General features: G+C 43.2%; 1 protein-coding gene across 1 annotated transcript; it reads left to right on the forward strand.

Annotated features, from left to right (window-relative positions):
- Positions 1–4978: 4978 nt before the first annotated feature.
- On the forward strand, positions 4979–5611 carry LOC132039475 (uncharacterized). Its single transcript, XM_059429951.1, has one exon. The coding sequence runs from the start codon at positions 4979–4981 to the stop codon at positions 5609–5611; it is 633 nt and encodes a 210-aa protein (XP_059285934.1).
- The last annotated feature ends 8772 nt before the right edge of the window (positions 5612–14383 follow it).

Below are 14383 nucleotides of genomic sequence, written 5' to 3' on the forward strand. Positions count from 1 at the left end.
TCCATTAACCTTATTTTAGATGACTTTGAGTCATCCTTTTTACCTCGATGTTGATGCTCTTGTTGGCTCATTATTGTCACCAATTTTTACTTAACACCACACTTAAGTAATTCCTAATCTCCAATAACATTTTTGTACTAAGTAAAATTTGTAACCGATTTGTTCTAGTTTAGAAATTAAAATCCAAAGTTTCTATCTCACGTTGATTCTTTCGCGAATAACTCGACGTATAAAAATACGGGGTCTAACATTCTCCCCTCCTTTAGAACATTCGTCCTCGAATGTCAAATGAGGACTAAAACTCGTCAATTAAATAACCGAATCACCCGTTATCGCAAGCTATAGACACCAAAATTAGACCACGAATAAGGTGTTTTAGGGATATTAGGCCTAAAAGTGCCAAACGACCAAATGGGTCGTTACAAGGTTGCAACCTAAAGTTTTTTTTTTATGAACCTGTAGCTTATATGGATGTCATTGGACTCTATGATGAGGCACTTCAGTGGAAGTTTGTTGTGTTTATCTATGTTGTTGACATGTTTAAGGATATTATCTGTACAGATTAACGTTTTATGAAATTTATGAATTTCATGCGTTTATTGAAAACTCTGAAAATATAGTTATTGACTTTCTACTGCGGTTTTGCATAAAGTGTAAGAAAGTCATTTTGGACTATTTAAAGTCATAAAGTAGGAGTAGTTGGAAAGATCAATTTTACATGTAATTTCAATGCTATGCATCAATACTTGATCTATGTCATTGATTTTGCGGATATCGTGACCATTGATGGGTTTAGTGACGAATATATGTTACAAAACCACTTTAATCCCAGATTGCTTAGAGATAGTAAATTGTGCGCACTATAAAGTTTTTGTTTATGTACAATTTTTCAGAAATATATTCGGTCCAAGTGGGAGATTTTTAGAAATTCTCTATTTGGTGGACCTACATATTTAATATAATTATACATAGATATGCTATCAATTAAAGACTCATTTTTCGGATCCAATAAAGTATTAATTTTATGGACTAAATATATAAATCATATGTTATAAGGTATGAATTTTATATGCGTAGAAACATTAACTCTTCAGTTATAATTGATGGGTTCATAATTGAAGAGTTACACCTTTTCTGAAAGGTTACCTTTGAAGAGTTATGTCTCTTCTCAAGAGTTGTGTATATTCTATTTAAGTTGGTTGTGGTCCCTGTGCCACACACGTTATTATTCTTCTCTCTCCCCATCAGAGAAAAGAACCGTAAAAACATTAACGTGTGAAAGCTCAGAAGATCACAACTTTCTTCTATCAATTCTTATAATGGATCAAGGTAAGTGCCCTTGCTATTCTTCTAAGAATTCATATCTCTGTCTAATGATCTACTTGTTGTTTTCCCCGAATTTCGGTAACAATTAAATTTGTAAGTGAGGTATAGGATATGTGGATGAATTTTAATCTATAATTGGTTGATGCGAAATGTGTATGGATTTGTTTGTTATAATATATATATATATATATATATATATATATATATGTGTGTGTGTGCTATATATATATATATATATATATATATATAAGCTATATATATGGCAATGTATTATGTTGAATGGATAAATGAAGCTAGAAAATACTACAGATCCGGACTAGAATCAGAGAGAGAAAAAGAGCTTCAATGTATTTTTCTATTACAATGTTCTAGATATGAAAAAAAAAAAAGCCAACCCCTAAAAGTAGGAAAATGTCCTCTATTTATAGGTTTGCCTCATGGGCCTTGAATACAATACAAAGCCTTTTAGAATAAAGAAACCTTAAAAGGATAAGGTAGGACCGTACGGTCTGACACCCGTACGGTTGTCAGTACAAAATGACAGAACGGTCTTGACGCGTGGCAGCACCGCAACTGGTTAATCGGACCAACGGCCACGTTCAGTTCGGACATGGAGTAACCGGACTAACGGCCACGTGAGTTTGATTTGGAGAAACCGGACTAACGGCCACGATGAGTTTGGTTCGGAGACACCGGATCAACGGACACACTTCTCTTATCTTGGGTCGGCCGCATTCGGTGCAATCTCCCGGTCTGAAGAAAAGACCGAACATACTCGTGCTCATTTGGACTTGCCCTCGGCCCCCGGTCTCACCGGTCTTACATTGACCCGATTTTTACCGTATACAGATAGTCCCCACACTTTCCGGACCGTAGTTTTACCGGAGTAACGGGAAGTGGATAAGTCACAAAATCGGTGGTTCCATAAGCTCGTTCTTATCTTGTAATTTGGCGGGAACAGTTATGTCACGTCCTTCTGACATAGGCCACATGTCTCGTCCCGAATGGCCGACCTCGGGAACCGCCGTAACGCACGTCGCTTCATATCACGTCTCATTAATTGTGGGACACGTGTCACCGCCCGATTGGTTGCTCTCTGTAACCGCTACAGTACCATGCCTATATAAGGCTCAAAGCCGTGTCATTTTTTCATTTTCACTTCCACTTTCTCATTCTTTGCTCCTTTGTTTCTTGCCTTCTTGATCGCAAAAGCCAACTTCAACTTCTCCTCATTTGTTGTTTTGATCATAAGAGCATTCTTTGCTAAACCTTTCATTTGTTGTTTTGCATCTTTCAACTGTCTCTTCCACCCTTCCTAATATTTCCTCCATTTTTTCGTTTCTAAATTTTCCATCTGCCACTTCAAATTCTCAAATCTTCTCTTTCACACCTTCCAAATGTCTGCCAACACCGAAACTACTTCCCAGGACGTTCCCTCGATTTCTTCTCAGGGAGCCGAGCCAGCCTCAAAACCCAAGGGAAAAACATTTGTTGAACCGACTGCTTTGGACATAGTGCCGTCCAGACCCAACTACAGCCACGAATTTGACGTCGAGAAGCCATCTCCGATCGCGGATAGGGGTTTCGACGTAAGGCTATACCCTTCGTCTATTACGGAGGATCTCCTCCTTCAGGTCCGGGCCGACTGCGGATGGGATAATCGTCTGGTGCAAGTGTTCGCCCCCGGGCCCGACGAGTCTATTACCGATCATAGAGAAGGTTTCCTATACATTTACACCTATCCATTTACGCTCAAACTCAACCCTCCAATTGACCTGGTTATTTTGGAGATGTGCCGGACGTACAACGTGACCTTGGCCCAAATTGGGCCGATTATCTGGAGAATGATGGCCTGCCTCCGGTTATTGGCCAATAACGTCAACAGGGAATTCACGATGGTGTACTTCATCCGGTTATATTCCCTGAGACTTTTTCGAGGGGCGTGATAAAGCTCGCCAAGCGAGGTTGGAACCCGATCTTTTCCAAACTCGACGAGGACAGAGATCGAGGGTGGTTGGAACGTTATGTCCGGGTAAGGACCGCGGACATTATTCCAGCCGATTATATGCCCTTTCCGGAGAGGTGGAACGATAGGCATAAGTTTCTCAGTTCTCCCTTCTATAATTATTCTTCCTCCATGTTTTGTCAACATTTGCTCCCTTGCTTACATGGGATTTCTCCCTTTTTTATTTTTATTAGCTGAGGCATGGATACCTCCGGCCGTCCAGAACCTTACCGAATGGGTTGGAGCAATCATCAGTCAACACACTCATGAGCAACAGACATGGGGGGACCTGTCGCGTGGCCGATGGGTTGCCCAAAATCATGGTAATCTTCTCCTTGATTGTTATATATATTGCGTCCTCCCCTTTTCCCTTTTCTTTCTATAACCCCTTCGGTATTCAGGTTTACCTAAGGGCTCGGTGGAGCCAAGACCGAAGCCGACGCCGAGCCTCTTTTGCGATTCTCACGAATTTGATACGGCAGGGTCATCTCGGCTCATTGCTACTGCCAGTAAGAGACGGAGAAAGCCCTCAGACAAAGGGCTGAACCTAAAGAAAAGGGCAAGGAGCGTTGTTCGGACTCTGAGGGATGAATCAGAGTCCAACTTTCTTATTCGAAGGGTTGGTGAGGGCCCCTCCGTCGCCTCTGTTCCGGAGGAGGAAGCCACCATTCCGCCTTTTCCTACAACTGAGGAAGGACCTTCCATTCCGGCTCCGCACACAGGTGGGGAAGAAGTTCTTTTTCCAACTCCTCTAAGGTCAATTGAATTCATTGACATTTCAGGTGACGCTTCACCCGAAGAGATTCCCCTGCAGAGGCCTAGAAGATCCAGACCATCTCCGAATATTGAGGCTGAACAAAGAGCAGAGTCGGTCCCCGATACCGAGGCTCCAATGGATACCAGCCCACTGCCCGGTGGTAACCAAGCTGCAATATCCAAGGCAACTGCTTCTATCAAGACCGCTGGGGCTATTTCGGCTTCTCTTACTCCTGCGCCGAGCTCTGATAACCTCGATGACATATTCTCGGATACCCCTCCAGCAATCGGGGAAGCTGCTGGGTTTGGCCATCTTCCCATTCGTCGGGTCACGAGAGTGGCTAGCCGGTCCACGAAAATGGGTGCGAGGAACAATCTTGTAGGTATTTTCCGGCCCCTGGTGTAGGCGAGGAGGACGAGGTCGGCGGTGATCACCGTCCCCGGGAATCGTAGTTTTTTATCCCCGTCTGTGGGGGTTGCAAGTTACCTAAGGCCCCTTATTTCAGATTCTGACAAGGAGAAGATGGCCAGGGTTCCTTGGCAGTGCCTTATCAACGAAGGCATGCCTGCAGGCAACCGGGTAAATTCTACGTTCACCCTTACATTATTGATGTGCGATTTTCAACTCCGTTTATTCAATTCCTTAACTTGATTTCGTTTCTTCTTCTGCAGAGTGTTGTGCTCGTTAATGAGGGCTTTGTCCAAGCCCAACACGAGGTTGATGACTTGAAGGGCCAGCTGGATGCCTAGGGTCGAGAAACGGAGAAGTACCGACTCCTCCTGCAGGAAAAAGAAGACCAATTGAGCCGGGCTGCTGCTCTTTCCAACCTTCAACCCGAGCTCGAGGGGGCTAAGGCCGAAAATCTTCGTTTGAAGGTCGAATTGGCCGACATGGTTGAAAAGAACCGGCTCCTTGAAGCGGATAATGCCGGCCTCAACGAAGACAATGTCCGTTTTATTTCAAGGCTTGGTGAACTCGAGGCCACTATTTTCCAACTTCGAAGCGAACTCGATTCGGTCAAGGCCGATGCCGTGAAGATGGCAAAAAGGCATCGGCATCTTGAATCCGAGAGTGCTAAAGACAAGGAGAAGTTGAGGGTGATCGAACAGAAAATCGAGGATCGAGCCCGAATTAGTGACGAGCTCAAGAGCAAGTTCGAGGAGGCAGCCGAGGCCAATGACGTGCTTCAGGCCGAGCTTGAGTCGGCTAACCAAATTCAGATAGTTCTTCTCGGAGAGCGGTCCGAACTAGCGGCTAAATTAGAAAAAGCCGAGGCCAATTTAGAAGAGTCTCTTAAGGACATGGAGGCTGCCGAGGCTCGTACTACGATTTTGGTCGAGTATGAACGGTGGAAGTCCCGGAGGGCTACCCTTGAACAGGCCCAAAAAGGATTAGGGGACCTCCAGGCTCGGATAAACGAAGCCAAAGCAATCGAGGAGGAGGCTAAAAAAGCTCTTCATGCTGAGTCTGCGGTTTCCGAGCGAACGGTTTCCGAGAACTCCGATTCCAACCGTACCGGGTAGATTAGGGCCTGCACGAGCCTTTATTTTGTTTTTGCTTTTTGACTTGTGGAAAGTTCAAATGTAAAAACCTTTCATATATGAAATGAGCATTTCCCTTTTGATTGTTTCTTCATTCTTTTATCCGAATGCTTGTTGTGACATTTGCTTTAATCGCTTATCCCGTTAGGAATAATCAAAGGTTCGGAGTCATTTCTTTTTTTCGGGATTGTGCCTAAGTGTTGGCTTTTTTCTTCGTTCGGTACAATTTTGTCCGAGGATTTGATCGAGTGATTTGACCGCGGGGCTTATTTATGCTTCATGAATTCAGACGTCTCCGAATCACGTTGGGCATTTTGGGCCGAGGTTTCTTAATTGTTCGAACCTTTTTCGATCGCTTACTTGTAATAGATTAGGCTCGGATACCTGAATCCCTGCCTTGTCAAATTTCTAGACGGCAGTCCCCATTAGAGGGTGTCAAAAGATTTTGGCTCGGTTCAACGTGACCTTGTTGCCTTTGCCAAATTTCGATGGCAGTCCCTGGTATAGGGTATTTAACAAAAAGACATGTCCGAGATGAAATTTTTCATAACCTTCTTTATTGCAAGTATTCGCACGTACATAATAAAGACTTCATCCGTTTCCTTCTGTTTTTGCCGTAGCAAATACTAAGTGGACACGATTCGTTTTGATCGTTTGGTCCTTACATCGAAGCCTAATACAGAAGGTCCGGGATTAGACAAAAATGAGAAACAAAATTTTGAGGACCTATTCGGGGTAGCATTTTAAAGTGTTTCTTCATCTGTTTTAGTGAGTTGAACTCATTCTACCTTTTCGGGGTAAACCTCGATGTGAGTATGATAGTCTCCTAGTGTTTATCCGGGCTGCATGATCGGGTAAGCACTATCAAGTCCCCACTCGAGGGGTAGACCTCTCGTTCCCAGGCATTTTGCCTCGTTTTAAAAAAGTAACACGTTGTATTTGTTGCTTCATTAAAAACCTTGTCGGAAAACCCACTTTGGGACAAAACCGAACTAAGGAAAAGAGTGCAACACGTGTTTTCAGTTCTGACTCCGTTCGGTATTCTACTTCTGCAAAAAGGAAAGGTTAAATAAAGATGATCACAAGGGTGGGCATTCATACCTTAGCAGTAGTATCTCTTCAAATGAGCCACATTCCAGTTATTGCGCAACCGTTGTCCGTCCATGGATTTCAATTTGAGTACGATCCTTTTGCGTTATTCTGTTATCTTGTACGGTCCTTCCCGGTTCGGATCAACTTTTCGATAATTGGGATTCTTGGTGTTCAAAGTAACTTTCCGAAGCACCATATCCCCAACTTGGAATGCCGAAAATTGGCCCTCCAGTTGTAGTATCTCTCTCATTCTCTGTTTACGAGGCATTGCTATCGGACAACGTATTTTCGCGTAGTTCGTTCGCTAGGTCGAGTTTTATGGCCATGGCCTCCTCGTTTGACCCGCCGGTGGCGTATTTGAATTAGAGGCTCGGTTCGCCAACTTCTACGGGGATTAGAACTTTGGCCCCATAGACCAACGAGAAAGGTGTTTCTCTCGTGCTTGATTTTGACGTAGTTGTAAAGCCCACGTAATACCTCCGTGAAACACTTCCTCCATTGATGCTTCGATGTTTTAAGTCTCTTTCTTAGATTTTGAATTATTATTTTGTTTGTGGATTCCGCCTGTCCGTTTGCACTCGGGTGATACGGAGTTGATACAACTTTCTTGATCTTCAACCTTTCGAGGAAATTATTAACCTTGTTGCCAACGAACTGAGGGCCATTTTCACAAGTTATTTCAGCCGGGATGCCAAAACGATAGATAATATGGTCCCATATGAAGTCAATAACCTCCTTTTCTCTAATCTTTTCGAATGCCTGCGTTTCAACCCATTTTGAGAAATATTCGATCATAAACAAAAGGCCAAATCCATTGACTTACCGGGTTCATAGCACCGTGACAAAGGACCATTTAAACACTTGTCATCCCTATTCCACTTAGACACTTTTGCATGAAAACCAACACCAAAGGCGATATCACCCCATGTTTTTAGGTCAACTCCACGAATTTAAAAATGGATCAATCGGAGCATGCCTTTAATTGAGTTGGCAAAATTTCGGATAAATTTAATTCGCATCATCCACGTAGGAGACATAGTGTTCCCGATAACGATGCAAAAAAAGCCACTGGTTCGTGGAAAAAAAATGACGATGTTTTTCAAACCAAGGCTTGAAAAAAATGAAACCCGGAGTGATGCGCTTGGTACCCATGTGGACTTCTCTCATCACATAATCGGATTTCTCCCCGGTTGACCCAAACGAACAAAATTCTTCGCCATCCTCCATCCGATTCCCGTCCCGATAATTTTTCGAACCGATGATACAATTGACCTCTCATCACATAATTAGTTTCAGACCCAACCACTTCCGAAGAAGGACCAGCGATACAATTGACCGTCTATTAAATAGAACCGTGCTGCTTTGGTCCTGAGTGATCGTGATTCTTTTGGGTCGCTCGGGAGCTTTCCATCTTGTAAGTAGTCGATGTATCTGTTGCGCTAATCCCAAGTTAGACCCATCGTGTTTATCTCGGCATGCCCGTTTTCTACCGCCGAATTCATCAACTGCACTATGGTATCGGGGTTGATTTCCTCTACTTCGACTGAAGAGCCCAAATTGGGTAATGCGTCGAACCGTTATTACGATTTCACGGTACATGTTCTTTGCATGGTCCACTCTTTAAACCGGTGTAGTATCACCTGGGTTTTCTCTAAATATCTCTGCATTCGTTCATCCTTGACCTCGAAGACACCATTTACTTGGTTAACAACCAAGAGAGAGAGTCACATTTTGCTTTAATTATTTCGGCCCCCAGACTCCGAGCCCATTCCAAACCTGCAATCATAGCCTCATACTTGACTTCATTGTTAGTTAATTTAACAGTTCTAATCGACTGCCTAATGGCATCATCGACGGGAGTTTTAAGGACAATGCCCAACCCGGAACCTTTTTGGTTCGAGGCCCCGTTCGTGTGTAGAGACCAGATACCCGAAGCCTTTTCCGAGGTTAGCAAAAGTTCTTTCTCGACCTCGGGAACCATGGTGGGGGTAAAATCTGCCAAGATTTGAGACTTAATTGTCGTCCTAGGTTTATATTCAATATCACATCCGCTAATCTCTACGGCCCATTTGGTCAGCCTACCCGATAATTCTGGTTATTGCATGACATTTTTCAGTGGGTAAGTAGTTACTACACATATCGGATGGCATTGAAAGTATGGTTTCAACTTTTGCGGATGCACTTACCAATGCCAATGTCAACTTTTCGAGGTGTGGATAACGAGTCTCCGCATCCCCTAAAGTCCACTTATGTAATATATGGGAAATTGCGTACCTGTTTCTTCTTGGACCAAAACACCACTTACCGCTACCTCGAACATGGCAAGGTATAGAAATAACTGTTCGTCTGCCTTCAGTGCGTGCAGTAGAGGTGGACTCGATAAGTATCTTTTTAATTCCTACAAATCCTTTTGGCATTCCGGTGTCCAGACGAAGTCATTCTTCTTCCTTAGTAATGAGAAAAAACGATGACTCTTGTTCGAAGATCTCGAAATAAAATGGCTCAGTGCCGCTATCCTCCCGGTGAGCCTTTGCACTCCCTTGACATTGTTCACCACCTCAATGTCCTCGATGGCTTTGATCTTTTTCAGATTAATTTCAATTCCCCGATTAGACACCATGAAACCCAAAAATTTGCCTAACCGGACACCGAAGGCACATTTCTCCGGGTTAAGCTTCATGTTATATTTGCGAAGTATATCAAAGGTTTCCTGTAAATGTTTTAAATGGTCCTCTGTTTCCAGGGACTTGACTACCATGTCATCAATATAAACTTCCATTTTTTTCCCTATCTGTTCTTCGAACATTCCATTAACTAGGCGTTGGTAAGTTGCTCCGGCATTTTTTAACCCGAATGGCATGACATTATAATAATAAGTCTCGTATTGGGTAATAAAGAAAGTCTTCTCTTGATCCTCCGGGTGCATCCGGATTTGGTTGTACCCGGAGTAAGTATCGAGAAAACTTAACATCTCATGCCCGATCGTTGAATCGATCATTCGATCAATGTGAGACATCGAAAATGAATCCTTCGGGCATGCTTCGTTCAAATCTTTATAGTCAACACACATTCTAAATTTATTACCCTTTTTTGGCACCACCACTACATTAGCTAGCCAATCCGGGTATTTTACCTCCCGGATAGAGCTTATTTTTAAAAGCTTTGTTACCTCATCTTTTACGAAGGCATGTTTCAGCTCGGCCATTGGTCTCCTTTTCTGCTTCACCGGGGGGAATCTCCTATCGAGGCTAAGCTTATGAGTCGTGACTTCCGGTGGTACACCTGTCATGTCTATATGGACCACGCAAAACAATCGGCATTAGCTTGAAGAAATCTAATTAAATTGTTCCTGAGCTCCGAGGTTTACCCCGTGCCCAGGTATACCTTTCTATCCGGTAGATATTCGAGCAAGATGATTTGTTCCAGCTCCTCCACGGTAGATTTGGTTGCATCCTAGTCATCCGGTAATACAAACGATCTGGGTATGCCGAAGTCATCCTCTTCACCAACCGAGTCCGATCCCTTCTGTTCTGCTTCCGAACCCATTTCCTTTAATTGTTATTTGGTGTCCTTGCCCCCGATTCATCATCTCTTTAATTCGACATTTTTGAAAAAAGTGGCGCTTCCTCGATCGCGAACATCTCCCTTGCAGCGGGTTGTTCACCTCGGATAGTTTTTATCCCCTCCGGGGTCCGAAACTTCAGCAATTGATGTAGTGTTGACAGTATTTCTCTCATGCTATGAATCCATGGTCTGCTGAGCAAAGCATTATAATTCATATCTCCTCGATGACATAGAATACCGTCTGTTCTATGGTGCCGTCGATGTTGACATGCAAAGAAATCTCACCCTTCGTGGTTTCACTTGCCATATTGACCCACTGAGTACTCGGGCTACCGGCATAATCTGGTCGAGTAGCCTTAGCTGTTCTACCACTCTCCACCGGATGATGTTGGCCGAGCTACCTGGGTCAATCAAAATATGTTTAACTTGTGATTTGAAAATAAGAATAGAAATTACCAATGCATCATTATGCGGTTGAATGAAGGAGATGGAACCCTCGGGTACGTAATCCCAGTTGCGCTTCTCATGCATAACGGAAACCTTTGTTCGTTTCATCACCGGCCCCCGAGGAGCATCTGTTCCCCCAATTATCATATTGATTACATGTTAAGGTTCCACCGGCTCGGCCCGTTTGTGAGATTCCCTTTCCTTGTAGTGGCTTTTAGCTTGTTCACTCAGGAATTCTCGAAGGTGGCCATTCTTCAATAATGGAGCCACCTCCTCCCTTAGTTGGCAACAGTCCTCAGTTCTGTGCCCATGGGTTTCATGGTATTCACACACCACGCTCGAGTCCCGCTGTCCCAAGTCTGACCTTAATGGCCTCGGCCATCTGGCCTCCGTGATACGGCCGAGGGCCGAGATGAGATCCGAGGGTGTTAACGTTAAAGTTGTACTCGATATCCTCGGTAAGTCTTTGTTACTAGCCGAACTTCCAGCATCACTCCTAAATGAGAGGCCTCGACTGTTTAACGGGCGTTCGGCCCATTTATCGCCCCTACCTGAAAAGTGATTGGGACCTACCCTTGATTTTTTTGAAATGAAGCTCGGCTTTTCCGAATGAGAGTATGGCCGATACCTTTCCCTCGATGGTCGCGTCTCTGGCTCGTAATTTTTCCTCGACCTCTCAGAGCTTTTGCTCATATTTATGGGTCCCGGGGAAAGTTCGAGTTGGTTATCCTCTACCCGAATCTTTGATTCGTATATGTTATAAACATCTGCCCAGGTCACAGCCTCGTATTCCAACAAGTTTTCTTTCAGTTTGAACGAGGCAGTCGAGCTTTGAGGATTAAGCCCTTTGGTGAAAGCTTGTGCAACCCATTCCTCCGGAACCGGAGGGAGCTCCATCCGTTCACTTTGGGCTATACGAAAGATGTCCGCCTTCCGGGCCTGCACCTTTTTAGCTCCGGCATGGGCTTTTATGAACGCATCCGCGAGCATTTCAAAAGAAGTGATTGAATGCTCGGGCAGATGGTCGTACCAGGTCAATGCTCCTTTCGATAGGGTTTCCCCAAACTTTTTCAACAACATGGACTCAATTTCATCCTCTTCGATGTCATTGCCTTTTATGGCACAGGTGTACGAAGTCACGTGCTCCTGTGGGTCCGTTGTACCATCGTATTTCTGGATATCCGGCATCTTGAACCTCTTCGAGATCAACTTCGGAGCTGCACTCGGAGGGAAAGGCCTTTGAATGTATCTCTTCGAATCCGGCCCTTTTAGAATGGGCGGAGCCCCCGGGATCTGATCCACCCGAGAGTTATACATTTTCACCCTATTCTCTATTAAATCTACCCGCTTTGCCAAGGTCTCGAGCATTTTCAGAACTTCGGTGGATGAACCGGCTCCCGATCCATTACTTTCGACTCTCTGTGTTTTATCCCTCCTTTGTTCGGTGACCCCTTTTGACCTTTCCAGAGCTGCCTTATCATTTTTGCTCTGCAACTGAGCTATTGCAATTCCCTATTCGGCTATGGCAGTCCCTTGTTCCTGCAACATTTCAAAAATTAAACGTAAGTTAATCTCATCCAGAGTATCCGGTGCTTTCTGGCCCTGAGCCCGAGATAAAGTAATTGAGTTGTGAGTATTCAAGGGATCAGTGGCTGGTAAGGTGGCATTCTCCTGGTTCACGGTGTTCTGCCGGTTGAAGCCTTCCCTCGAGTCAACCGAGTTTGGATCGATTGGTTCTGCTGGTAGGCTTCGTAACCCATTGTTCTCGTTTTCAGCCACAATCTCGTTGTTGTTGACATGACCATACTGCCCGCTGCTTGCCGTTTGGTCTGTTTTTTGCAGAAATTAGCAGAAGATTCCTTAATCAAACGGGTGAAAGGAGATAGAAGCAAAGATTAAAAAAACCACTATTATCCTAGCCCCACGGTGGGTGCCAAACTGTTTACCCCGAATTTCGGTAACAATTGAATTTGTAAGTGCGGTATAGGATATGTGGATGAATTTTAATCTATTTTTGGTTGATGCGAAATGTGTATGGATTTGTTTGTTATAATATATATATATATATATATATATATGGCAATGTATTATGTTGAATGGATGAATGAAGCTAGAAAATACTACAGATCCGGGCTAGAATCAGAGAGAGAAAAAGAGCTTCAATGTATTTTTCTATTACAATGCTTTAGATATGAAAAAAAAGCCAACCCTTAAAAGTAAGAAAATGTTCTCTATTTATAGGTTTGCCTCATGGACCTTGAATACAATACAAAGCCTTTTAGAATAAAGAAACCCTAAAAGGATAAGGTAGGACCATTAAGTACGGTCGACACCGTACGGTTGTCGCACAAAATGACGAACGGTCTTGACGCGTGGCGACCGCAAGCTTAACCGGACCAACGGCCACGTTCAGTTTGGACATGGAGTAACCGGACTATTGGCCACGTGAGTTTGATTTGGAGAAACGGGACTAATGGCCACGATGAATTTGGTTCGGAGACACCGGATCAACGAACACACTTCTCTTATCTTAGGTCGGCCGCATTCGGTGCAATCTCCCGGTCTGAAGAAAGGACCGAACATACTCGTGCTCATTTGGACTTGCCCTTGGCCCCCGGTCTCACCGGTCTTACATTGACCCGGTTTTTACCGTATACACTTGCGATCTTGTGTGGAGTGTATAAAATTTTCCCATAGAACTTAATATTTTTGACAAGCTTTTTATTTGGCTATAAGTATGGTGTAGAGCTATGGCCGTAACCATTGATTTGAGCGATTAGAGAGCTTTTGTTGACAGGGTTCCCTTGGTTGGGATTATAGTTGCTAGCAAAAATTGACAAAATCACACATCATTGTGATGAGTAGGGGTGTACAAAGTAAACCGATAAACCACACCAAACCGATAACCGAATCAAACCGAGAAAAAAACCCGACTAGTGGTTTGGTTTGACTTGGTTTGTGTTGAAAAAAAACCCGACCATAATTGGTTTGGTTTGGTTTTAGCTAAAAAAGTCAAACCGAACCAAACCAACCCGACATTACATGTATTCAATTTTTAAAATATTTTATACATAAAAATATTTATTTGTAATGTAATTTATAAATATTTCTTAATTTTTTTCATAGTTTTTCATCTATTATCATATTATTCAAGCTTGAACTTAGGATTTTGAATGTGAATAAGTTTTATATCCTATGGATGTTAGTAACTCATATAAAGTCCAAACCAAAACCAACTCAACACTAATACTAACAAAAGAATTTCAATTTACCCATAGAAATGACAATAATGTTGGATATCTATTCTTTAGTTTTGCATAATTGGTTTAGAGAGTAAAATACGAACTTAAGTTTTTTTTCTTGTCATGTAATTAATACTTATTAGTTGTCACGACCCAAATCATGGATCATGCGGGCACCCACACTAACCTTCCCCGGTGGGCGAACCCTTCGATAACTACCTTAATTTGATACAACATGCGGAATAAATGCTATTATTATAAGAAATTCCCAAAATGCGGTCTAGACTCATACAAGGCTTCTAAGAAGTTTACAATTTGAATAGATAATACTAAATCGGGATACGACTGTGTTGAAGGATAGAGAACAAATGTAAATCTAAGAGAGACTCTGCCGGTAATATCTCAAATA

The sequence above is a fragment of the Lycium ferocissimum genome, chromosome 12 (genome assembly GCF_029784015.1).
Source record: "Lycium ferocissimum isolate CSIRO_LF1 chromosome 12, AGI_CSIRO_Lferr_CH_V1, whole genome shotgun sequence".
NCBI lineage: Eukaryota > Viridiplantae > Streptophyta > Magnoliopsida > Solanales > Solanaceae > Lycium > Lycium ferocissimum.